This window comes from Erythranthe guttata, chromosome 2, assembly GCF_056151865.1.
Source record: "Erythranthe guttata isolate IM_541 chromosome 2, IM_541, whole genome shotgun sequence".
Taxonomy (NCBI): Eukaryota; Viridiplantae; Streptophyta; class Magnoliopsida; order Lamiales; family Phrymaceae; genus Erythranthe; species Erythranthe guttata.
The window spans coordinates 4,175,826-4,203,611 of record NC_142534.1 but is presented as its reverse complement, the minus strand read 5'-3'; the positions used below and the strand labels follow the sequence as shown (position 1 = coordinate 4,203,611).

Below are 27,786 nucleotides of genomic sequence, written 5' to 3'. Positions count from 1 at the left end.
TAAACCTTAGCCGCCAACCAAAACTCTAGCCCCGTCAAAGAGCCCTAACTTGATGCAACCTCCTCCTACTGTAGATCTAACCTTACACCACCGTTTCAAATGGCCATCTACCACCATAACCATCCACTCTACAACTACGACAACCATGCCTCTCTCAACCGTCTTGAGCCATGAGTCGCCGCTGCCATTTGCATATCCGTAGTTCTCCAACGTCACCACCCACTATAGCCATCACCATAGCCACCATAACTGAGTGGTGAGTGAGAGCGAGTGATAGAGAGAGCGAGAGGGAGAGCCGAGACGGAGAGCGAGAGGCGAGATGGAGAGAAAAAGAGAAAACAAAAGAAAAATAAATTTGATTAGTCGAAGAAACGTGAGATATTATATTTAGGGTATAAGGGCAAATTATGAATAAAATAATAGTTAGGAATATGTCATATATTATTTCAAAGTAGGAATTTAATTAAAAAAATAAATTTAAGGTTGTCATTTAATTTAAATTAGGTTTCATGGACTCTTACCATATTACTCCAGGAAAATTAGAGACTATCCCCTCCATATTACATTTATGGGCAAATTACCAAAACCCCCCTGAGGTAAGCCTAAATAACGAAAATCCCCCCCATGTTCTCGTAATTACGAAAACCCCCCTTGACTAACGGTTGACCGAATTTTTTTAACCGAAAACGTGAAATGTCTATTATATTCTTCTGTTAAATATGTAAAAAATAAAGGGCAAATTACCAAAACCCCCCTGAGGTAAGCCTAAATAACGAAAATCCCCCCTGACATCCCTTTCAGTTGATGATTTATTGCTTTTATAAATTTATTTATTACTTTGTAATTTGTATTGATAATTTGATATTATAATTTTTTATTTTTTTTATTTATATATTTTAATTGATTTTATTTATCCAGAGGAGTATTCATACGGATTTATGCTTTTAGCTTGAATGATGCATGGTTGTATTTCTCGAATTGTAAAATATTTAATTTTATATATAAAAAATAATTAAATTTTGAAATCTCATTCATTGATTTTTTTTAATCCAATAAAAATACATTGTACATTCATAATGATTGATTATATTTGGGTTTAATTTGAGAAAAATAAGTATTTTGTACATTCATAATGACCCCTCATTAAATAAAATGCTTACAATTACCCCCCTAAGGTTAATTTCGTGTAAAAGGGCAAAATTGGTATTATCGGAGGAATATTCGGGAGAATAAAAAAGATTCTATCGAGTCTAACACCGTTAGAGCGATTTGTAAGACGTCTGCATACCTCAGGGGGGTTTTCGTAATTACGAGAACATGGGGGGGATTTTCGTTATTTAGGCTTACCTCAGGGGGGTTTTGGTAATTTGCCCTACATTTATTTAATTAATTGTATAACTAATTAATACAAAAAAAAAAAAAAAAAAAAAAAAATCACGCACGCATATTAACAACAGTACATATGCACATTAAAAGAGTATACACGAGCACATGCGCACACACACACACTACACATGCTATAGATTAATATAGCATGTGCACACACAAAACTATGTATGCACAATTAATTAAATAAAATAAAAATGCACAAGAACACACGTATGTGCACATGAACACATGCACCCATTACAAAACACATTGTGAATTTTAAGGGCTTCAAAAAAGTATATTCTTTGTGTATATTCGTATTTAATTAATTAGTTCGGCACAATTATTATAAGTGTGTTACATGTTTTTTATGCTTGTTTATTTAGATTGAAAAGCTTATGATACTTATATACTATATGATGAGTTTAAATGCATATACATAATAGGTTAAATACTAAATAGAAATGGGTTGTATTCTAAATATTCATCTCATCCTGAATTTTAGGCCCCCGAATTCTCAGGAACTCGATAAACAATGAAACCTTAAATTTTTTTTTTTAAATAAAAATAGGCAAACATCAACTATCTCCTTTTACAATCATCATTCCAACATACAAGGAAAAAGAACACAAGAAGTTCATAACATCACAAAGCATATAACACATTAAAATTAAAACATATTGATTATAATTGCTCCTAATTAATTAGCTTTCTTCAAGAAATGGATAATTGGTGTAACCAAAAACGGGATCTCGAGACAAGAACGTCTTCCTATTGTACTCGTTAAGAGTAGCATCCAACTCGAACCTTCTCACTAAATCCGGATTAGCCAAAAACAAGTGCCCATACGCGACCAAATCCGCGTAATTTTCAGAAATGGCTAAATTACCCTTCCCCCTATTGTAACCAACGGAAGCAATAAAAGTATTCTTGAAAGCCTTTCTAATGGGAAATAGCTTATGAGGAACTTCGTGAGCAGAGGAATTGGATTTTGATATGCCATAACTATGAAGAGAGGGAAAATTGAACTGTATGTTGAGTACTTAAGAATTATTAATTCGTGTATATATATAGGTAATTATTATATTATATTATATTACGAGTCATTTTCTGGCCTCGTGCATTTCTCAACAGTCAACGCTACACTCTCAATAAAAAAATAAAAAATAAAATATAAAAATAATAAAAAAAAAGAAAAAAAAAAGAAGGAAAATCGAAATCGAAATCGCAGCGCTCCAAGAAAAACAAAACCTAATTTTTTTAATTACTTTTTGACATGATATTGTATAAATATTTGTTTTTGCCCCCCAAATTTTATCTTAACAACTTTTTATTAATATGATTTTTTAATGAATGAGTCCCTGACCAACTATCTTTATTATTCTAGATTCAGGCGTTATATCTCTTTCGTCAATAAACTCATGTCTTCAACACGTATTATAAATAAAGACAAAATTAATGTATATGACAAAATTACCCTCAACTTTTTAAACTCAATTTTCTAATTGTAACCCCAATTTAACTTTAATTTAATCAGTTTTGACCACACAAATTTAATTTTGACTTTTTTTCTTTTTTTGAACTTTTTTTTTCTTTCGAAACTTATTTTTTGCCGCTGGTTTCCGGCGTTGACTTTTTAATTTTTTTCTTCCCTAAAAAAATTATCTTTTTTTTTACGCCCGCCGCTGAACGTTGACTTTAATTGTACTGTCATTAACAGTTATAATTATACTGCTGACAGTAATTGTACTGTCATTGACAGTAGTACATTTACGTAATTGTACGGTCGTTGTCCGTACAATTATTGTCAACCACAACAATATTATTATTTCTTTTGGCTTTTTATTTCTTTTATTTTGTTTGAGTTGTTGACAAGTCAACGTAATTATATTACTGTCATTGACGTAAAATTACTATAAACACAATAATATTACTGTCAATCACATCAATATTATTTTTTTTTGCCTTTTTGTTTTGTTTGATTTGTTGACCAATTAACGTAATTGTAATATTATTACTCTCAACCACATCAATATTCATTCTTTTGGTTTTTTATTATGTTTACGTTTGTTGAACGGTAACATATTAATATTACTCTATTACACAATAATAGTGATTTTTGTTGTGTTAATATTATTGTGCTAGAGAATAATATAACAATATTACTATGTTATCGTTAATATTACTGTGTTAAACAGTAATATAGTTCATATGACGGTCAACAGTCGATAAACAATAAAACCTTTAGAAAAGATTAAATAAAAATAGGCAAACATCAACGACACAAAATATCTCCTTTTACTAAATAATCTCCTTTTACATCATTCCAACAAACAAGGAAAAAGAACACAAGAAGTTCATAATGTCACAAAGCATAACACATTCAAACTAAAACATATTATTAATCATAATTAATTAGCTTCTTCAAGAAAAGGATAATCGGTATAACCAAAAACGGGATCTTGAGAGAAGAACGTGGTCCGATTGTACTCGTTAAGAGTAGCATCCAACTCGTACCTTCTGACCAAATCCGGATTAGCCAAAAACAAGCGTCCAAACGCAACCAAATCCGCGTAATTTTCAGAAATGGCTAAATTACCCTTCCTCCTATTGTAACCACCGGCGGCGATAAAAGTATTATTGAAAGCCTTTCTAATGGGAAGTAGCTCATGAGGAACTTCATCACCACTAAATCTCGGTTCGATCATGTGAAGGTAGACAAGGTCGAATTTGTTAAGTTCTTTTGCCAAGTAAAGGCCTAATGCATCGGGATCGGAGTCAATCGACTCCATAAATTCGGTGTATGGAGATAGTCTAATCCCAACTCTATTAGAACCGATCTCGTTCGTCACTGCTTCAACTACTTCAAGTGCGAATCGGCACCGATTCTCCAAGCTCCCGCCGTATTCATCGGTCCTGTCGTTGACTTTATCTTTGAGAAACTGTTCGATTAAGTAGCCGTTTGCTCCGTGTATCTCAACTCCATCAAATCCTAAATAATAACGCACAAAATATTGAAAACAACGAGTTGCTAGTTTTAGTATGCTCGAGGAAATTTATTAACTTATAAGGAGAAGGCATGCACAAATATTTAAACCTGCTTCAATAGCATTGCGAGCGGCAACCCTAAAATCATTGACAACACTACGGATTTCATCTTTGGATAGTCGTCTAGGTGGGGCCCAATCTACTCCGTCAAGGCCGGGTGTTATTCCCTTGTCCGTTGATGAGATCGGAGCTTGCCCATTGGGTTGAAAACCTGGAATATTAAAAGGCATATTTATTTATTCTAATCCACACGATCACAACAAAGACTAAATTTTTAAGTGCATGAGTTGGTAAATATTTCCACATACCGTAAGTCGAAACACGGCCAACATGCCACATTTGCAAGAAAAATACGGCACCTTTTTCGTGAACTGCATCGACAATTGGCTTCCATGCCTCCACTTGCTCCCTCGTCCAAATTCCAGGCGTATCTCGGTACCTATATATATAAATTAAATTGGAACGTAATAATTTATATGATATACATCAGTTAAAAGATGATTGCGATTAAAAAACACATTGCATTTTATACTGCACGATTTTGGATTCGAGAAAGGATTTCAAATGACTTCAAATGAGATAGGATATATTTGAAATTCCACCGCAACGGTTCAAAATTACTTGAAAAGAAAGCTAATGATTTGAATTCCATTGCCAATAAATCGATACATAAAACACAATGACGGACCGGATCCTAGTTGGAAATCCTCCCAAAATACGAAGTTCATAATTCTATCTTCGTCACTCTTAATAATCACACACGGCTCTCTGAATCAATGGCGATCGTGTGTTAAATGATAATTTGGTGTCGTACATTGAGAAATAGAGCATACACTTATATATTGTATATGAAAAACATACAACTTTATTTACATGTAAAAAAAAATTCTTGTTCGACCATCGTGGAGGTAATTGCTCGCCGTCATTGACATATTTTTTTCGTATTAAATTTCGAACAACCATAAATAAATTCCTGTATTGCTTATAGATAATCGCCGGACATCCTAAACATTGATACAATTACAAGTTAATGATAGAAAAACAGAATTAACAAAGGTGTGAAACGACGAATATACCCTTGTGAAGTGTCGGATACACCGGTTGCTTCAGCAATGAGAAGACCGCCTTTGGTTGCTCTCTGAGAGTAATACACCGCCGCGTGAGGCTGCGGCACGTTCTTGTACGACCGGCTTCGGGTCAATGGTGCCAATACTATTCTGTTGCACGAATGTTCGAATATTTGACAAAAAAGAAAAAGAAAAAAAGTATGCTTTAGAAACACAATGAATTAACAATGTATTAAATATCCACAGACTACTCTCCCCTCTTCAAAGTTTAAACATCAAGATATTTTTTATCAACATAGTTAATACCTATTCACTAGCGGAACCAGGATTTTAAATTGCGGGTAGTGGAGAAGCCAATGTAGGGTGGGGGGTCATGCCCCCCTCAAATTTGAACTTTTTTTTTAACTACTATATGTGTAAGTGTAGTTTTTTTAGCTTTGCATTGTCCTCCTATAATAAATGGATCTAATAAGTAGGATAAAGAAGTTACGAAATATGACTTGGAACCCGGGCGCGAATCCACCCTTGGAAAGTGATGGCACTCAAGCCATCCTCAATTATAGAAATCTCCACTATATTACAAAAAAAAAAACCAAGTTTTTATTTTCATATCTTCTGGTTTTGTTAAAAAAAAAAAACCTATAAAAAATTAACTCCACCATGTAGCAACATCTCAAATTCATCAGTGTTGGAACTAACAATTATTTTCATTAATTTTTTGAATGCATATTCGGGCCCCAGTGATGAAATCCACTTCACCAAGAACGCACTAAACCTTTTCTGAGAGAGCCGATCATGCTAATTATACACAATTTTTTTCTTTTTTAAATTTAAAATTAAAAAATAAGGATTAGAGTATTCTTGAGGGGGCCATGGCCCCCTGTGGCCTTATGCTGTTATACCGTTTTAAAAAGGAAAAACTTGTACACTGGTTATTAAATTATGATAAATAATCCCACAAAAAAAGAAAACATAGAAAAAGAAGAAATTGCACCTGTGAGAGAGATCAAATTCTCCCATGCTGTAGGGAGTGAGCAGAGGAATGGGATTTTTAGCTGCCATAATTGAACTGTATGTTGAGTACTGATTAATTATTAATTCGTTGATATATATATTTTATATAGAGTTAATTATTATATTATATCAATCTCGTATATATATATATATATATATATATATATATATATATATATATATATATATATATATATATATATATATATATATATATATATTCTCACAATAAATAGATCGATAGCATTTTCTGGCCACATACATTTCTCAACGATGGTGGTAATGTCTGTGCACGATTGGCATGGCGTGCCTCGTACGTGTACTTTTTTATGTGTCATTTTACACGTTTTAGAGAGAGAAAGTATAATACAATTGCTGATTGAAGAGAGTGTGGATTTATGCCCACATACATTCCTCAACAGTCAACCCTACTACACTCTCAATAAACAAGAAAATATAAAAAAAAAAAAAAAAAAAGTATGCGTTTTTTTTTTTGTGTGGTAAATATCACTTAACCCCTTGTAATTACAATTGTTTGTTGATGACTCCGTTTTGCTTGTAATATTAGCACATAACCCCCTTATGGTTGATGGGTAGTTTCCGACTTTCCGTTAGCTTTTCCGTCAAACTTAACCTCTTGTGTCAAACGTTAAAGTAATTTTTTTTGCAGATGACCTCCCTGTGCTTTCATTTTTGCAGATGACCGACCCCCTTGAATTTTTTCACACGCGGTTAAGTTTGACGGAAAAACTAAAGGACAATACCCTATAAACCACAAGGGAGTTAGTTATGTGCTGATATTACGAACACAAGGGGATCATCTGCTAAAGTACGAACACAAGGGAATCATCTGCTAAAGCTTGTAACCACAACGAGATTAAGTGCTATTTAACATTTTTTCCCCCTCATATGTTTCTCAAAATTGCATCTATTTAGATATACATTATGTTAATTCCCGAAACCGAAATCAAAATTGAACTCACGGATATTATTAGTGGCGTAACAATGAAGGGGCGGGGGGCAGCCGCCCCTCCAAGAAATTTGTTTTTAATTACTTTTTCACATGATATTTTATGAATATGTGTCCCCCCACCCCCAAAATTTTATATTAGCAACTTTTTATGAATAACTCTATGAATAAACCGGGGGCGCCGAACTCCAGAAAAAATTACCTACGGGGCTACGGTTACATTTATTATTTCCGAAAAAATCCGCCTCTCGTAAAATATAGTCTGGGTTCGCCCTTGGATATTATGGTCATTTTCATATTTTTATGGTGACAAATTGATCAATCAGAGATAAAATTCCTTTTGGGCACCGACGTGAACATTCGTGGTTTGAATTTGTACATTTGACCGATCGATATTTATTTGATTTCGTATAGAACTAAAACTCAATTTCATATGATTAAGGGGCCGACAAATTTAGATGATTGGCTAAATGTCTTAAGAGGTTCGACAGCATTTTCATCAAATTCTTTAAAATAATATTCATAGGAAATAACACAAAATAGTTAAATATTTATAGACTTTAATTATAATAAAATACATTGAAATATATAGTATATGTGATCACTAAAATCCTTTAAAAAGAGGGATTACGATAACTATTGTGAATTTGTGATCAATCATATTCCAACTATTTTAGTTATTTCAATAGTTACATCATCAAAATTCGTTCGTCTAGATAAAGTTTAGCATAATATAATTACAATACTTATTAATTCAGAGCTATTTCTTTAAGGAAAATATTCAGAATTCTATGTTCTATAGAACATGATATCGCGCATCTTTCGTTTTTGCAAGTAGGTATTACGCCTATCGCATCCTATACACGCAGTTCATATAAGAACACATATTATACACACCACACACACAAACTATCACCCATTGCTCACATACAAACGTACATACACACAAACACGCACACAAGAACGCACACGTAGACATACATGCACACAAACGTTACGCACACAATTAAAAAGTTATTTACCAAAAAAAAAGGCAAACATAAACTTTCCCTTGCAACTAAGCCAAACCATCATGCCAACGGAAAAATTACAGTTTATGTCCCTAAACTTTACCACTAAAACGATTTATGTCCTCAAACATTTCAATCCACGAAATATGTTCTCAAACTTGCCACTTTTGATCACTTTATGTTATGCCGTTAACGTCGGCAGCTAACTTCGACGGAAAATGCACACGTGACGTCTATGTGGCCGTTAAATGTGACGTGGCACAAGAATATACTAATTTCCTCTAATTCACTCTCCCAAATCCCAAATTCCAAATCACGTTTTATTCCCATTCCCAAATTTTCAATTCAATCTCCATTCTTGCTTGAACCCATACTAAAATCGAAGTCATAAACCCATAAAAAGTCAAAACATTCTCACATTTGAAGAGTTTTTCCCTTCTTAAAGAACAACAGATTCACGTGCAAAAAAAATTAGAGGAAGCTTTAATTCTTCTCCCAACTTCGTCTCTAGAACGCTGGGTCGTGTGATTTTTCACCTGCTGATGCTTGTGCCCCTTGTGGTCTCGAGGAAGCAAGCACAAGGATGGTGAAGATGGCACAAATTCTACCCAACTCAGCAGTTTCAGAACCTGTCCAGAAGGTGTTCGACAAAATGTCTGAACCAATTCCGGAAAAAAAAAAACATGCAGCACTTGTCAAAGCTGCATATAATTCTTTTTTCGCCAAGAATAGAGTGCCCAAGAACGAATTCCAGCTCCCCGACTTCCCCAACGAAGTGGAAGAATACATGATTTTTCAGCCCGAAGATGAAAGTAAAATCGATGAAACATTCGGCATTTGCTGGTAAAACACCACGAAAAATAGCCATGGATTCACAGACGATTCTGCTATTTTCGAATTTCATCTCAATTGAAGGATTCGAATTGGGTTTTTAGGGATTGGATTTACGGGTTCATTGGGGATATGGATAATTAGGGATTTTAGAATAGAAATAGGGGAGGAGAATGATGTGGCGCTCCACATCACGTTTCGTCGACCAAGTAGGCATTGGGTGTTGTACATCTCGACATTTAACGGCCACATAGACGTCACGTGAGCCACGTGTGCTATTTCCGTCGAAGTTAGCTGCTGATGTTAACGGCAGATCATAAAGTGATCAAAAATGGCAAGTTTGAGGACATATTTCGTGGATTGAAATGTTTGAGGACATAAATCGTTTTAGTGGTAAAGTTTAGGGACATAAACTGTAATTTTCCCTCATGCCAACTAAGGTCGTTCCTGAGAAATTGAGGGCCCTAGGCGAGTTTTAAGAATTTGTAAAATTGGATTCCTGTTTTGTATTGTATAATGTATATATTAATTCATTGATGAGAACGACTGGATAAGAAATAATCAGATGTAACATCTAACTAATGTAGCCAAAAAAAGCAGAGACTCTCCTCCCCAAATTACTTTTATTTAATTCATTGTTTAAACAAAAAAAAAATAAAAAAAAAACATGCACACATATTAACAATAGTACATACACACATTAAAAGAGTATACACAGGAGCACATGCACACACACTCTACACATGCTATAGATTAAAAAGCATCGCACAGACACACACACACACCATGTGCACACACAAAAGTATGTATGCACAATTAAATAAAATAAAAATGCGGGAAAATTACATTTTTCGTCCTCAAACTTTATCTACTTTTTCAATACTGTCCCTAAACATTTTCGAGTTACAATAGTGGTCCCTAATGATGTCATTTTTCTACAATTTTCGTCCTACCGTTAGATTTGCTGTTAGTTTGGATGGAAGTATGACGTGGACTTGAAACGTGGACCAACTTATATGACCAACTAATACACGTGGACAATTGTTTTGTTGAAAAATGTAATGAACTGGAAATTTGTAGGTAGTAGGCGCAACATACCCATTTCTCTACACTGCCACACTTCTCTGTTTCTCCATTTCTGCACTCTGCAGCACCAAGGAAGATACATCATATCACAAGCGCCTCTCCAATTCTGAACTTTTTTTGTCCACTTTGTTGAGCTCGTACATTGCAATCCTTGTAGTTGCTTCGTTCTTCAACTCGCTCCCCTTTGTCTTGTTGCTTTCTTCTCGTACTTGTGTGTTAATACACGTACATTAAAATCAGTCTTATAAGAGCATTTGAGAACCAAAAAAATTAAAAAAAGAAAACAAAAAAACCATATGAACCAACTAAGTACGAGATGAAGCAATTTGTCCCCCATAGGCAACAATTATTAATTATAAAGTAAAGATGTAACAGTTTCTTTTTTTGAGTTAAGAATTTCTTGGGTGTGAACACATCTAAAAGCTCCAGGAACTTTTGTTAAAAATATTCCAAACTTACAGCATGCATGGAGGTAGTGATTATGTTCAAATGAATTAATTTTTTTCGTATTTCTTCACTAACATCACTGTCATCTTGTTTATGAAGGTTGGTTATAACTGTGTGTGGTGTGTGTTGTGTGGTGGGTGTGTGGTGTGTGATGTGTCGTCTGTTGTGTGTGGTGTGTTGTGAGTGTCTTTTATTTCTTTTACACAACTACTCAACGATTGTCAAACGATAAATTTCACTTCAAAGATAGAGAACCAAGAATAGACTTATTGAACAAAGACTAAGTGTTTTTTAAGTTCAGATCTTTAACTCTTTTTGTAAATTATCACAATAACTTCAACACAATTCTTGGTTGGTTTCGAAATGGGTATTTTGAGAGTCATGTGCGTGCATGGTGATTCTCTTGCAAAGTTAAAATGGATGTGTTTTTGGTGGTTCTGCCGCAAAATAATTGGGTGGTTGGTGATAGTGTGCATGGCAACATCCGACGAAGCTTTGCTCGAACTCAACAGAAGCACACGGGTGGCCATGTTGGTTAACCATTCATGTAGTATGAATTACAATGATATTTATAATTTCCACATCATACTTCCATCCAAACTAACAGCAGAAACTAACGGTAGGACGAAAATTGTTGAAAAATGGCATCATTAAGGACTACTATTGTAACTCGAAAATGTTTAAGGACAATTTCGAAAAAGTGGTTAAAGTTTGAGGACGAAAAATGTAATTTTCCCTAAAAATGCACAAGAACACGTACGTATTTCGACATGGACACACCCATTAAAAACACATCGAGAAAGGCGACGAAGGTCGCGCGTTCTTTCATTACAAAAAAAAAAAAAAAAAAAACCGGAGGAGGCGGTCTAGGGCTACACATTATTTTTATTTTTTTTTTATTGTAAGGGTCAAAGTACATTCTTCGTGTATTCATATTTATTTAATCAATTTAGCACAATTATAAGTGTGTTACATGTTTTTTATGCTTGTTTTGTTAGATTGACAAGCTTATGATACTTAGAGCAACTTCAGCTGTTGTGTTAAAATTTATCACTTCTTATCAAATTATACACGGTGAACAGTGTTTAACACACCATTTTTTTTGACTCACTTCAGCAATCATTGTTTATATTCTAAAACATCACTTGATTTTGCCATTTCATCCATTGTTGTTTCAAATTTGACAAGCGATCTTATCTAATATCCATCTTATCTCTCAATATTAGGCCCCCGAATTCTCAAGAACTCTATAAACAATAAAACCTTGATTTTTTTTTTTAAATAAAAATAGGCAAACATCAACTATCTCCTTTTACAATCATCATTCCAACATACAAGGAAAAAGAACACAAGAAGTTCATAATATCACAAAGCATAACACATTAAAATTAAAACACATTATAATTACTTTTTAATTAATTAGCTTCTTCAAGAAATGGATAATCAGTATAACCAACAACGGGATCTTGAGTGTAGAACGTGTTCCTATCATACTTATTTAGAGGAGCATCCAACTCGTACCTTCTCACCAAATCCGGATTAGCCAAAAACAAGCGTCCATACGCGACTAAATCCGCGTAATTTTCAGAAATGGCTAAATTACCCTTCCTCCTATTGTAACCACCGGAAGCAATAAAAGTATTATTGAAAGCCTTTCTAATGGGAAGTAGCTCATGAGCAACTACTTCACCACTAAATCTCGGTTCGATCATGTGAAGGTAGACAAGGTCGAATTTGTTAAGTTCTTTGGCCAAGTGAAGGCCTAGTGCATCGGGATCCGAGTCGACCGACTCCATAAAATCGGTGTATGGAGATAGCCTAATCCCAACTCTATTAGAACCGATCTCCTTCGTCACTGCTTCAACTACTTCAAGTGCGAATCGGCACCGATTCTCCAAGCTCCCGCCGTATTCATCGGTCCTGTCGTTGACTTGATCTTTGAGAAATTGTTCGATTAAGTAGCCATTTGCTCCGTGTATCTCAACTCCATCAAATCCTAATTAATAACGCACAAAATATTGAAAATAGTGAGTTGATATATAGTTTTAGTATATGCTTGAGGAAATTTATGTGGCTACTCTCAATTGCAGCGATTTGCCCTCCTATAGTTGAAAAATTGTCTCAATGTGGTCCTCGCCGTTAGTTTTTAGACATTTAACCTTATAAACACCGTTTGATCTAAGTTTGAAATTACAAAAAATCACCCCTCCTAGTTTAAAAGATTATTAAAAAAAAATTAAAAATTTAAAAAAATTAAAAATAAATTGTGGCTGCCGTTGTCTTGATTTTTTTTTCTTTTTTTCTTTTTTTTACCCTTTATTATATTTTTGAGGAAATTTATGTACTAAGGAGAAGGCATGCACAAAATTAAACCTGCTTCGATAGCATTGCGAGCGGCAACCCTAAAATCATTGACAATAGAAGGGATTTCATCCTTGGATAGTCGTCTAGGTGGGGCCCAATCTACTCCGTCAAGGCCGGGTGTAATTCCCTTGTCGGTTGACGAGATTGGAGCTTGCCCGTTGGGTTGAAAACCTGAATATTGAAAGGCATATTTATTTATTCTAATCCACACGAGACAACAAAGATTAGATTTTTGACTGTTAACATGAGTTGGTAAATATTTCCACATACCGTAAGTCGAAACACGGCCAACATGCCACATTTGCAAGAAAAAGACGGCACCTTTTTCATGAACTGCGTCGACAATTGGCTTCCATGCCTCCACTTGCTCCTTTGTCCAAATTCCAGGCGTATCTTGGTACCTGTATTGAAGATATTAATATTAACTGATACATTTCAGTAACAGCTTAACATTTTGGTCGAGATGGTCATTCAATATGGTATCAGAGCCAGACCAAATAAATTGTTTTGCATTTTTCTAGCGATTCGACATATAACCAATGTACCGAACGCAGTAAACTCAGACATATAGTCGGAAAATATTTTAATGAGTGAATTGCATTTACTAACCCTGTGTAAATTGCATCTGCGCGATTCCCCCCATCATAATAGAATTAGCAAAAAACCCCATGTACTATTAATGTTTGGAAGTATCCATTAATGAACATGGTGAGAAGATTTATTCCAAAGAAAAAAAGGACAAGAAGTCGAAGAAGACGAAGAAGAGAGGAGAGGGGAGAGATGGTCTAGGGTTTTGGGGGTAACAATGTCATTTCACATGCAAAAAATGAAGAAAAATCGCACAATCCACGAGTGTGACACACGATATGCTTCGAGGGGGGGGGGGGGGGGGGGGGGGGGGGGTTTCGGGGTTTTTGCTAAATTTTATTAATGACAGGGAGGAATCACGCAAATACGTACGATTTACGCAGGGGTAGCAGTAAATGCAATTCACTCATATTTTAAACCTTATATTTGTATATGCAAAACATAACACTTGTAAAAAAAAATATTGTTTGACCATCGCGGAGGTAATTGCTTGCCGTCATATACATATTTTTTTCGTCTTAAATTTCGAAAACCTATAATTAAAATCGCGAACTACTTATCCGAGATATTGATCCAATAGAAGTTAATGATAGAAAAACCGAATTAACAAAGTTGTGAGATGAATGTATATACCCTTGTGAAGTGTCGGATACACCGGTTGCTTCAGCAATGAGAAGTCCGCCTTTGGTTGCTCTCTGAGAGTAATACACCGCCGCGTGAGGCTGCGGCACATTGTTGTACGACCGGTTTCGGGTTAACGGTGCCAATACAATTCTGTTGTACGATCGTTCGAATATTTGGAAAAAAGAAAAGTATTCTTTAGATACACAATGAACAATGTACTAAACCACACACTACTCAAGAAACTCAACATAGTTAATAGCGTCACTGGCGGAGCCAAGATTTTAAATCTGCGGGCCAAATGCACTAAAACTTTTATGAGGGGGGCCAATAATACTAATTATATACAATTTTTTTTTAAATCTTTAGTTAAAAAATAAGGATTTGCGAGATTTTTTTAAGGGGGCCATGGCCCCCTCTGGCCCTATGTTTGCTCCGTCACTGGTTTCAAACAGACAAACTTATATTGTTTAGCCCAAGCAGTTAGATTATGATAAATAATTAACAAAAAAAAAAAGAAAAAAGAAGAAGAAATTAGACCTGTGGGAGAGATCAAATTCCCCCATGTTGTAGGGAGTGAGCAGAGGATTAATGGGATTTTTATCTGCCATAACTCTGAGTAATCGATCTGTGGGGAAAATAAAATGTTGTCAAGAGAGTGAAAAAATATTGAACTGTATGTTTACTGAAGAATTATTAATTCGTATATATATATATTTCATATAGAGCTAATTATTATATTATAATATTATATCGATCTGTCATTTTCTAGGGCACATGCATTTCTCAACGATGGTGGGTAAGGGCGTGCTGGTGGTTGTACTTGTTTAGAGAGAGAAAGTATAGAGATGCTTATTGAAGAGTGTGTCTGATTTCTGGCCACATACATAACAGTCAACGCTACACTCTCAATAAATAAAAAAACATAAAAAAAGAAAAAAAAAAAAGAGTACGCTTTTTATTATTTTTTTTTTTTTTTAAATATCACTTTAACCCCTATGGTTACAGGCATTTTGAAGATGCCCCTTGTGCTTGTAATATTAGGACATAACACCCTTGTGGTTGATTGGGTGTAGCTTTCGTTAATTTTCAGTCAAACTTAACAGCATGTGTCAAATGTCAAAGTAATTTTTTTTTTGCAGATGAACCCCCTTGAAATTTTTCACACGCGATTAAGTTTGACGGAAAAACTAACAGACGCTACCACCAATAAACCACAAAGAGGTTATGTGCTGATATTACAAACACAAGGAGGTCATCTGCAAAATTTGTAACAACATGGAGATTAAGTGATATTTAACCTTTTTTTTCCCCCTCATATCTTTCTTAAAATTGCATCTATTTAGATATAGGTCATGTTAATTCCTAAAACCGAAATCGAAATTAAACTCACGGATATTATCAATGGCGGCAATGAAAGCACCCCCAAGAAAAAAAGCCAACTTTTTTAATTACTTTTTGACATTATATTTTATAAATATGTGTTTTTGCCCCCTAAATTTTATCTTAGCAACTTGTTATAACTAACTCTAAAAATAAATTCAAGGACTCTGTCCACGAACTCTCGAAAAAATTAACCTACAGCTACATGTATTATTTCCGAAAAATTCCGCCTCCCTTACAATATAGTATGGATCTGCCCCTGAATATTATATACATATTTTTATGGTGACAAATTGATCAATGAGAAATAAAATTCTTTTTGGGCACCCAAGGGATAATCATAATGGTAATGAACTTGTACATTTGACCGATCGCTATTTATTTGATTTCGTATGGAGCTAAAAGATTCAGAGAGATTCGACAGCAGTTTCGTCAAATTCTTTTAAATAATATTCATAGAAAATAACACAAAATACTTCAATATTTATTGACTTTATTTAAAATAACATATATTAAAACATAGTATATAAAAAATGCGATCACTAAAATCCTTTAAAATTGTGGCCAATCGTATTCCATCAATTTTAGTTATTTCAATAGTTATTTCGGTCGTCTAGATAAAGTTTTAACATAATATAATTACCATTCTTAGTAATTCATAACTAATTAGCATAACAAAATTTAGGAAAATCACAAGAAATTCACAATTACAAATTAAAGCAGGGTACATAAATACATATTAATCACTCGTTATTAGCTTCTTCAAGAAATGGATAGTCGGTGTAACCAACAACGGGATCCGGAGTGCCAAACGTGCTCCTATCGTACATATTAAGAGGAGCATCGATCTCGTACCTTCTCACTAAATCCGGATTAGCCAAAAAAAAGCGTCCGAACGCAACCAAATCCGCATAATTTTTAGAAATGGCTAAATTGCCCTTACTCCTATTGTATCCACTAGCAACAATAAAAGTATTCTTGAAAGCTTTTCTCATGGGAAGTAGCTTACGAGGAACTTTATCTTCGATACCCGCACCACTATACACTCTCGAATCGATCACATGGAGGTATCGGATATCGAACTTATTAAGTTCGTTGGCCATGTAAAGGCCTAGTTTGTCGGGGTCCGAGTCGATTGACTCCATAAATCGGTTGTATGGAGATAGTCTTATTCCAACTCTATTAGAACCGATCTCGTTTGCAACTGCTTCCACTATTTCAAGTGCAAATCGGCACCGATTTTCCAAGCTCCCCCCATATGAATCGGTCCTGTCGTTGACTTTATTTTTGAGGAATTGTTCGATTAAGTAACCGTTTGCTCCGTGTATCTCTACTCCATCAAATCCTAAAAGCACAATAAATGGAAAAAAAAACAAAGTGATATTTGTTTATATTACGAGGAGTACTTGTGGATTGGAATGAGATATTTTATTGTAGTTGTCAAATCATGTTTTGGAAGAAATGAATTTTGCATTCAAGTAAAGAAAAGGCGGATTAAATGTATATGTTTGTATTGGGGAAATTACAGTTTTCATCCCTCAAGTTTGCATCGATTTCATATTTGGTCCTCAATGTTCACAAAACACACATTTGGTCCCTCATGTTCCAAATTTAACACTTTTGGTTATTTTCGTCAATTTAGGAATCAAGCGTGTTCCATAAAATTGACGGAAAGGACCAAAAGTGTTAAATTATTGGAACATGAGGGACCAAATGTGAGATCAGTGCAAACTTGAAGGACGAAAACTGTATTTTTCCCTGTTTGTATTTTATTGGAGATTAACAAATTCAAGATTTGAAAATGATAATTAGGGACACTTAACAAACACTCGGAGCCATTTAAAGAAAAAAAATACGAGGAAGTGTGCACAAAACCTGCTTCGATAGCATTGCGAGCGGCGACCCTAAAATCATTGACAATAGAAGGGATTTCATCAATGGATAGTCGTCTAGGTGGGGCCCAATCTACTCCATCAAGGCCCGGTGTTATTCCCTTGTTCGTTGATGAGATCGGAGATTGGCCGTTGGGTTGAAAACCTGACGACCGAATAAGAACCGAGTTAATAAACTTCAATATTAAAACAATTAGGTTTTCTGAACATACCATAAGTCGAAACACGGCCAACATGCCACATTTGCAAGAAAAAGATGGCACCCTTTTGATGAACTGCATCTACAATTGGTTTCCATGCCTCCACTTGCTCTTTTGTCCAAATCCCAGGTGTATCTCGGTACCTATATATATAAATTAAATTTGAAAAACGTAATTTAATTAATTATTTATTAATATAAGGTTGCATTTGGCTGAGAACATTTGATCAGCATCGAAGGTTTTCGAATTCATAATAACAAATTCATTGAACTTGATTTGTATTCGAGAATTTTTTTTAATCTCTCTCTCTCTCTCTCTCTCTCTCTCTCTCTCTCTCATATATATATAATATATACACACACGCATATATATATATTGTGCAGGGAAGTGGCGGAGCCAGGATAGGGCCAGAAGGGGCCATGGCCCACTCCCACAACAATTCTCGAATCCCTATTTTTTAGGGTTTTTTTGCAAATAGAACCCCTGTGAAATCTCAAACGGACTCAAAAACCCCATATGTTACAAAAAATAACTGAAACCCCCTACAAACTTTTTTATATAACACATTTGACCCATTTGCAAACTAGCCTTTGACCACACGGGAAAAGACAGAAATACCCCGGGTTCTTTTGCTATTAAATAAAAAATATTATATATAAATAAATCAATTAAAAAGAAAAGGAAAAAAAAAAAGCATGGTCTTCATCATCTTTCTAGGGGGGAAGTGCCTTTGACTAATGTTCATAGGGGGGTTTTTTGAGCGTTTCGAGATTTCAGAGGGTTACTATTTGCAAAAAACCTCCTATTTTTTATGTAAAAAATTCGGAAAAAAAAAGAAAAAGAAAAATCATGCATAATTAGCATTATCGGGCCTCTCATAATTTTTTTGATGCATTCGCCCCCACAAACTTAAAATTTTGGCTCCGCAGTTTTGCTGCAGGGTTCTATTCCGGTTGGGTTCAATTGATATAAACAAAAAAAAAAGTACCCTTGTGAAGTGTCAGATACACCAGTTGCTTCGGCAATGAGAAGACCGCCTTCGGTTGCTCGCTGGGAGTAATACACCGCCGCGTGAGGCTGCGGCACGTTGTTGTACGACCGCCCTCGGGTTAGTGGTGCTAACACAATTCTGTTTGTTGTTGTTCAAATATTTGAAAAGAATAAATAAAGTATGACTAAATAAAATACATAAGAAAAGAAGAAGAAATCAAAGGCAGAAAAGGGAACCTGTGAGAGAGATCAAATTCCCCCATTTTGTAGGGAGTGAGCAGAGGAATTGGATCCTTTTTAGCTGCCATTACTACTATGAATTATCGATCTGTTTTTTACACTTTTAGAGAGAGAAAGAAGAGAGAGAGAGAGAGAAGTTGGTGATTGAAGAGAGTGTGGATTTCTGGCCACATACATTCCTCAACACGCACTCTGCAGCAATGGCTTGCTTCGTACATGTCCTTTTCTTTTCTTTTCTTTTATTTATTTATTTTCTCCCACGTTTCTTTCTTAAAATTGAGTTTTTTTTATTAATTATATTATTCTAATATTTTATCTTACGTTTTCTCATTGACCACTGAATCATAGTTTATTAGGTTAATTACAATGACACGTGAGATATGGTTAAATTACGAAAAACCCCTTCATGTTTGAATAATTATAAGTACCCCTTTCAACTATGATTTTCTTACACGTTCACCCTTATGGTGTCAAATTCAACATAATTTTCTAGATTCCGTGGAATGTTCTCTAATTTGTACCCGTTTTGTGCAAAAATGCAGTGCACCACAATCTAATATATACAAGCCAAAAAACACATCTTATGATCATTTTGCTTCAAAATGTAGAGCTCGAAAGTGATAAAACGGGGACAAAATTATAATCTCGAAGATTCCACTAAATTTGACACCGCAAGGGTGGACGTGTAAGAAAATTTATAGTTGAGGGGGTGGTTGTAATTACCCAAACATGAGGGAGTTTTCGTAATTTAACCATACCTCAAGGGGTGGTTGTAATTTACCCTAATTTATTTTAATTCGGTTTGAATACAATTTGCACTCTTATATTACCTAAACCATCGCATTTATCGTTAGGGTTAAATTATGATTAGGGAGAAACTGTACTATAATTTATTTTGGGGGTGAATTATAACCACTCCCGAGGTAAGGTTAAGTTACGAAAAAAGAAACCCTCTTATATTCTTTAATTTGTATTCATTTTGTACAAAAATGCAGTTTCCGATGCATCACAAACTTCTATTTACAAGTCAAGAGACACATTTTATGATCATCTTGTTTCAAAATGTGGAGGTCGAATTGGGTAAAATGGGTACGAACTGAAGAATATTCCATTTAATCTAGAAGATTCTACTAAATTTGACACCACAAGAATAAACGCATAAGAAGATCCATAATAGAAGGGTGGTTGTAATTATCCAAAAATGAAGGGTTTTTACGTAATTTAAACTTACATCTGGGGTGGTATCCTTAGTTTTGGTTAGGGTAAAATGCTTAAAGTTTTAATTTTTTTAGGGGAAAGTACAGTTTGCACCCCTGAACTATAAGGGTTGTCCGAAACACCCCTCTTGAACTACAAAACGTAACAAAACGCCCCATCCGTTTGCAATCCTTTTGTTTGTAATGACGTGGTGAATTGACTTTTTTTCTTTTAATTATTTTTTTTATATTGTAATATCTTTTGACATTTTTACCCTCAAACAAATACACTAAATGAAGCCAAAATGAACTTTGAAAAAAAAAAGCGTAAATAGAGCTTTTTTCATCTTCGACCAAGCAAACCCCCAACAATCGCAGTAAATTTGGATGCCTCAATTGCTTCAAGATCTCCGCCCAATTACCATTATTCACAGCGTATTTTCTCCCATTCCATATACTCTTTTCTCTTTTGTTCTTCTTACTCGACCTCTCAAAGTAAAACACCACATACAAAATTCAAGCAACAGGTATCATGTGGTGGAATCGCCGATCTCCGCCTCCATGCGGTTCCTGCACCTGTATTTGGCCGGTCAATCAATTTTGGGATATCACTAGCTTTGGATGGAGAATTGTGATGGGTGTGATGTGGGGAGGTGTTTGGATGGGAGAAAGAAACGTTGGGTAGGGCTGGTACAAATTTTCTAAACACATTTAAGGGCAAATAAGTAAATTCGCATAAAAGTTAACGGTGTTAGTTTTCCAAAGTTGACCAGAAATGACAAGGGGGCGTTTTGTTGCGTTTTCTAGTTCAAGGGGATATTTAAGACAACCCTCATAGTTCAGCTGTGCAAACTGTACTTTTCCTTTTTTTTTTTTATGATTCACTCGCTTGTAGTGGTTAGGGTAAAGATGTAATTGTTTCCAGAAAAAAAATTAGTAAATGGTCATTGAAGGATATATTGGTCAAATACTTATTTTTCTAGATGCTTAGAATTCGGTTTTCCAGCCTATAAATAACACCAATAGGCACTTTGCACCCTATAATTCTAAAGATGGCAAAGTCCACTATAATGATGTATTTCATAGCAAAATACACCCTATATCAATGTCATGTGAGATATTAATTATAAAACAAACTCAATATATCATGATATTTTTTATTTTGAAGTTTCTTTTTGTTATCTTTTATTTTTGGGGAGATTATAGAAACTCCTCAGGTAAGGTCTGATTACGAAGATTCCCTCATATTTCCTGAGATAATCTGTCATTTTGCACAACCCCTACGGTGTTACTTTTAACCAAAAAAAAATTATTCCATAAACTATTCGTTTAAAAATGTCATCTTTGCTTTTTAACATGTGTCACTATTGTTCAAAGAAGGTAATTAATTGTAAGCATATTATTACTAAGGGGGTAAATTGTAATATATTTGAAAATTGAAGTTATTTTTAATTTTAAAATTTCATGTATTTCTTCACTTTATAATTATTAAAAATAGAAAAAGTATATAAAAATATATAAAAATAATTAAATACATCTTGTAACATTAAAACTTTTGATTTGTTTTTTAAAAAAAATTGATTTTTTTTACAATCTTTTATTCATTAAAATCGAATTTACATATCTTTATAATTTTTATTCAATAAAATGAAGTCTATCTTACAAATATTTTCATTGTTTTTAAATACATTTTTAATATCTCTTTTATTTTATCAATAAATTTGGGCAAAGTATGAGGAACCCCCTGAGGTAAGTTGTATTATCGAAGATTGCCCTCATATTTGCGTAGTTACGAAAAACCCCCGAGGTATGTTATCGTCTCACAGTCCCACCAAGGTATTACTTTTGACTGAATTTTTTTATTCCATGGAATATTCCACTAGAAATGCCATTGCTATCCTTGGTGGGTGTAAGCACAGTAATTGTAGGCACAATAAAATTAAACTTCTATAAATTAATACAGTTGTGACCGACATAATTATCTGTGAGAAGAAAAAATGCCATGTCATTAAAGTCAATGTTTTCTTATTGAATTTATTAATGAAGATGGTAAGTGTTACATTTGATACTTCAAGGGATAAATGCTACAATCCATATACTTTAAGAGCACAAAGTGTATTTAACCCTACATTTATCATTTTTTCATAGATAGCGTAACGATTTTGAATTTGTACATTTCAATGATGGCTATTTATAGCTCTCGATTTTCATCAAATTTCGTTTAAGTTAGTCAAGCGTACGGGGAACAAATTAGCCCATGCCCTTGCTCAATATCCTTGTAATAATGTGCTGGAAGGTTTTGCTCTTCCACCCAATTTGACTGATATAGTCTGAATAAAGTTCTTCTTCCCATAAAAAAAAAAAATGATGGCTATTTATATGATTTCGTATGATTAAGGGCCCAGCAATTTTAGATGATTGGCCACGAGTTTTAGAGAGATTCGACAGCAGTTTCGTCAAATTCTTTTAATAATATTTTATGGAAAATAACACAAAATACTTCAGTATATATTAACTTTTAACTAAAATAACATAAATTATAATGTATTATATAAAAAATGCGATCACTAAAATTCTTTAAATTTAGGGATTACGTTAACTCTTCTTATAAATCGTATTCCATCGATATTAGTTATTTCAATTGTTATATCATCAAAATTCGGTCGTCCATATAAAGTTTAGTATAATATAATTACAATACTTAGTAATTCAGAACTAATTTTTTTTTAAGGACAATATTCATAATTCCCAGGTTCTATAAAACATGATATCGCAAAATTTTCATTTTTGCAGGTAGGTACCACGCCTATCATGTCAACATAATAATACTTGGGAAAGAAGTTCATAAATACAAATCAAAGGTACATACAAATATATTAATTACTCCTAAATCCTAATTAGGTTCTTCAAGAAATGGATAATCAGTGTAACCAACCACAGGGTCTGGAATGTAAAATGTACTCCTATTATACTTATTAAGAGGAGCATCAATTTCGAACCTTCTCACTAAATCCGGATTCGCCAAAAACGAGCGTCCATACGCAATCAAATCCGCATAATTTTTAGAAATGGCTAAATTGCCCTTACGCCTATCGTATCCGCCAGCAGCGATAAAAGTATTCTTGAAAGCCTTTCTCATGGGAAGTAGCTTATGAGGAACTTCATCTTCCGGCCCTTGAAGCACCACCGTACCGTACACTCTCGGTTCGATAACATGTAGGTAGCAAATGTCGAACTTATTAAGTGCGTTTGCCATGTAAAGGCCTAGTGCATCCGGATCCGAGTCGATTGACTCCGATAAATTCGTGTATGGAGATAGTCTAATCCCAACCCTATTTGAGCCGATCTCATTGGCCACTGCTTCCACTATTTCCAGTGCAAATCGGCACCGATTTTCCAAGCTCCCGCCATATTCATCGGTTCTATCATTTACGTAATCCTTGAGGAATTGTTCGATTAAGTAGCCATTTGCTCCATGTAACTCAACTCCATCAAATCCTACAAGTAAAAAAGGGGGAAAATAAAAACAATAAATTAAAATATAAAATTTGCTTATAGTGGGAGGAGACAAATTTCACTGTAGCAATGCACCAACATAATTTTGAAGATTTTTCAAATGTCGACTCTAAAAATGAAATTAAAAGCTTAACGAACTCGTATAATTCGAAAACAGAGCATATAACAAAACCTGCTTCGATAGCATTACGAGCAGCGATCCTGAAATCATTAACAACACCAGGAATTTCATCCTTTGTCAGTCGCCTAGGTGGGGCCCACTCTTGTCCATCAACGCCAGGGGATATTCCCGTGGCTGTTGATGAGATTGGAGTTTGGCCATTGGGTAGAAAACCTGATGGCCAAATAAAAAACAAGTTAAAACATCATTTTGGAAGCGAGTATGTATACACAATAAGATTTTGAAAATGAGGTTTTTTGCAAATAAAATAAAAAATAAATAATATTGAATTGGGTTTAATTTGTAATACCATTAGTAATGGCACGGCCAACATGCCACAGTTGCAAGAAAAAGATGGAACCTTTTTCATGAACTGCATCTACAATTGGCTTCCATGCCTCTACCTGCTCCCTTGTCCAAATTCCCGGTGTATCTCGGTACCTATAAATGTGACCGTAGTAATTAATGTTGCTGGAGGTATTAAATATTAAATAATACATTTCAGATTTCACTAAAAACATAATTTTTTAGTCGAGCTGGTCATTCAACATGGCATCAGAGTCATACCAAATGAAAGATTCTGAGTTCGAATCTCACGTCTGCACTTTGATATACACTAGAAATCCAAATTGCAATATTAGGATAAAAAATGGCCCCGGTTCACTATTCATTTTTAGGCTACAGAATACCAGTTAAACCTCTTTAAATTAATACAGTCGGGACTAATAAAATTCTATTACTTTAGCGGAATATTAAATTACTGAACTAATAGTTTAATATTTTTTTACCGAGTTGGGACCGAAAGAATGTATTTTTTAAAACGAGATTATTAATTTATCAAGGTTCAACAACTGTAGTTAGAAACGACCCTCGTTCCATCGAAATGGAACCTAAACGTAGGTTATATACATGTCAAATTCTTAAAACTCGTTAAATAAAAATGCCAATAAAATAAATATACCCTTGTGCAATGTCGGATACACCGGTTGCTTCAGCGATGAGAAGTCCGCCTTTGGTTGCTCTTTGAGAGTAATACACGGCCGCGTGAGGCTGCGCGACGTTGTTGAAAGACCGGAATCGGGTCAGTGGTGCTAATACAATTCTGATGTTCAAAGAAAAAAAAAACATTCTTTAAAAAACAATAATATACTAAAGATCAAACTTCATATACAATTCACTTTAAATCAACAAGATGCATCTTAAAATGTTCAAACTTCGATACGGGCCGGGCTTAAATCTAATAAAGTCGAGGTTTTTTTTTTTTTTTTTGCATTCGATACCTCTGTGTTTTAGTTTAATTGTTAAAAAAAACTCTCTACAATAAATTAATGTTAGCAATAAAAAAATTAAAATAAAAAATAAGGGAAAACAAAACAGCAACAAAAAAGAAGAAGAACCTGTGAGAGAGATCAAACTCTCCCATTTTGTATTGAGTGAGCAGAGGAATATTTTGAACTTCCATAACCCTGGTTCTATGGTAAATATGTTGTAAAGAGAGGATAATAAATATGTAGAATTGTTCACTCACACGAGTTTTGTACGATAAACTAACCGAGCCAGGATTTCAAGTTCGGGGGCAAAAGTTCTTTTTTTTTTTTTTTTTTTTTTTCTCTAGAGGGGCCGTTGATGCTATTTTACATGACATGATTAATTGTTTCTATAGATATTTATGAGCTTTTAGTACTAATCACCCCAGTGTAATCTCTAATTGCCACAGAAGTCCATGTTTAAAAACAATTAGCAAGAACCCCCAATAAAATTAGTCAAAGGCAATAATGCCCATCCAAGTTGATGGTGTCATACACTCGCGAAATAGGCCATTGGGGTTGTTTTTTTGACCTGAAAAGACTAAAATACCCTTTAATTTAAAATTTTGGAAAACAAGTCCCAAAATGATGTTTCCAAAATTTTCAATTCAATCCCCTTCAATTTCAGAAAAGCCCTCTTCTACTTCAAGTCAGGGACTTTTTTTTGCAAATCTTTTTATCAGGCAACGGGTCATCAACCCTTTAGTTTCGGTCGTGGATCCTCCATGACGAAAGGCAAAACTCCGGCGACTCTTTGACGGCGAAGAAAGAGGATTCAGATGATTGGTTTTTAAAGTACATTTCAACTCGTTCTTCTCTAGAAATTCGTCTTTTCATGAAGGTCAACAGACAATTTTGATGCAAGGACCGGTGTGCGTCACAAAACACGACGTAGGGAGGTTTTCGTTAATTTTTTTTAACAAATAGATTTTGGGACAATTAGAAATTACACAGGGGGTCTATGCTAACACTTAATATATTTCTATATAATTTAATAAGAATTTGAAAAATGTTCGGGGGACATGGCCCCTTTAGTCCTATACTGACTCCGCCATTGATATCAGATGAAACTCTTCATTTTCTCCCACCGACAAGCGATAGCAGCCACACACCTCAATATATGTAAGAACTTTTTTATTTTATTTTATGTGAATGAGTAATTATAATTAAAATAAAATATTTTAATAGAAGCGACAATTGTAAAATACCTTAAAATTAATTAATGTGCACATGTATATTGTACGCAGCCACACATGTCAACATTGACGTGCATGGATCAGGGTTATAGCTTTGTCTCATAGCGCGTGTGGTACTGTCAAGTGTCAACAACAAGAAGGGTATTATTGGGAAAATAAATATTTTAATATTGGACCCGTTCATCCTGATTGTTTTTTTTCTTTTCTTTTTTTAATTCTTAATTATTGTTTTAATTTTTTACTTTCAAAATATTCTACTTTGATAGCTTATGCGACTCAGTTAATCCTGATTTTAAAATTTCTACTTTCTCCCAATTTATTTGGAACAAAATTATTATTATTAATTTTCTTATTTTTTTGCCGAAAAGATTTATTATTCCATTATTTGTTGGGGGTGTTAAATCCTACACTAAGAGTTACTAAATCCCGCACATAAATAAAAAATATTCTCTCTCTACCAAAAATATTATCTCTCTACTAAATATTTTCTCTAACTTCTCTTTAATTTTTTCTAGGGTTTTCCACACAAAAGTTATTAAATCCCGCACATAAAAAAAAAAAATTCTCTATACAAAAAAAATATTTTCTCTCTATGCTCTATTTTTTCGACTTCTCTCCAACTTTTTTCTAGGGTTTTCCAAATACTAAGAAGTCGTCAAAAGTCGTTTTTTGTTACGTAATAATCATCAACTAATGAGTTCAATACCTTCTAACGACAATCCACTTAAACCTGATGTAAGATTTTAATTTTCTTTGCCAAGGCAGAGGGCAGACAACCTGGAAGACGAAACAGATAGCGCGCACATGTTGGACGCGCAGTACACTGTATTCGCGTCCAAGATGGGGCGCCGTCTTTGATGCGTCCGCTTCTACTTTAGATGTGATCCGATGTTGTGTTTTTTTTTTTTTTTTTTTTTTATATTTTTTTTTTCAGGATAATAGGGAAGTTGATTATTCTGAATATTTTTTAGGAGTACAATTGTTTAATTCTAGAGCCGATTTAATACAGTGGGCGAGAGACACAGCTGAAAGCCATGGCATTAAGCTAAGTATAGGTCATACTTTTTGTGATAGAGTATACGTCACCTGTGATCGGTATGGAAAAAAGTATGTGAAACGGAAGAATAGAGGTGTAGAAAGTACAAAATGTACTGACACGAAAAAATGTAATTGTGATTTCCAGCTGAAGGGGGCTCTACAAGCAGAGGATAAATGAGAACTCTCTATAGCTTACGGGAAGCATAATCATCCTCCGACTTCGAAGCATGTGAAGCATAATCATCCTCCGACTT

The 27,786-nt window shown here is 34.4% G+C and overlaps 4 protein-coding genes across 4 annotated transcripts; all 4 read right to left on the bottom strand.

Annotated features, from left to right (window-relative positions):
- Positions 1–3,627: 3,627 nt before the first annotated feature.
- Positions 3,628–19,214, bottom strand: LOC105960587 (putative 12-oxophytodienoate reductase 11). Its single transcript, XM_012984778.2, has 6 exons — positions 19,188–19,214; positions 6,478–6,545; positions 5,493–5,633; positions 4,725–4,855; positions 4,466–4,627; positions 3,628–4,360 (listed from the first exon to the last, which is right to left on the bottom strand). Exons 2-6 carry the CDS (start codon positions 6,543–6,545, stop codon positions 3,780–3,782), a joined length of 1,083 nt encoding a protein of 360 aa, XP_012840232.1. The 5' UTR covers positions 19,188–19,214; the 3' UTR covers positions 3,628–3,779.
- Positions 12,092–15,296, bottom strand: LOC105960583 (12-oxophytodienoate reductase 1). The gene is made up of 6 exons (XM_012984774.2): positions 15,196–15,296; positions 14,955–15,042; positions 14,427–14,567; positions 13,476–13,606; positions 13,215–13,376; positions 12,092–12,837 (listed from the first exon to the last, which is right to left on the bottom strand). Exons 2-6 carry the CDS (start codon positions 15,023–15,025, stop codon positions 12,257–12,259), a joined length of 1,086 nt encoding a protein of 361 aa, XP_012840228.2. The 5' UTR covers positions 15,026–15,042; positions 15,196–15,296; the 3' UTR covers positions 12,092–12,256.
- LOC105960585 (12-oxophytodienoate reductase 1) lies at positions 16,421–19,354 on the bottom strand. The gene is made up of 5 exons (XM_012984776.2): positions 19,117–19,354; positions 18,878–19,018; positions 17,902–18,032; positions 17,673–17,834; positions 16,421–17,142 (listed from the first exon to the last, which is right to left on the bottom strand). The coding sequence occupies exons 1-5, from the start codon at positions 19,185–19,187 to the stop codon at positions 16,541–16,543; spliced, it is 1,107 nt and encodes a 368-aa protein (XP_012840230.1). The 5' UTR covers positions 19,188–19,354; the 3' UTR covers positions 16,421–16,540.
- Positions 19,355–23,144: 3,790 nt separating this feature from the next.
- On the bottom strand, positions 23,145–25,594 carry LOC105960586 (putative 12-oxophytodienoate reductase 11). Its single transcript, XM_012984777.2, has 5 exons — positions 25,389–25,594; positions 24,953–25,093; positions 24,302–24,432; positions 24,004–24,165; positions 23,145–23,813 (listed from the first exon to the last, which is right to left on the bottom strand). The coding sequence occupies exons 1-5, from the start codon at positions 25,451–25,453 to the stop codon at positions 23,209–23,211; spliced, it is 1,104 nt and encodes a 367-aa protein (XP_012840231.2). The 5' UTR covers positions 25,454–25,594; the 3' UTR covers positions 23,145–23,208.
- Positions 25,595–27,786: the final 2,192 nt, after the last annotated feature.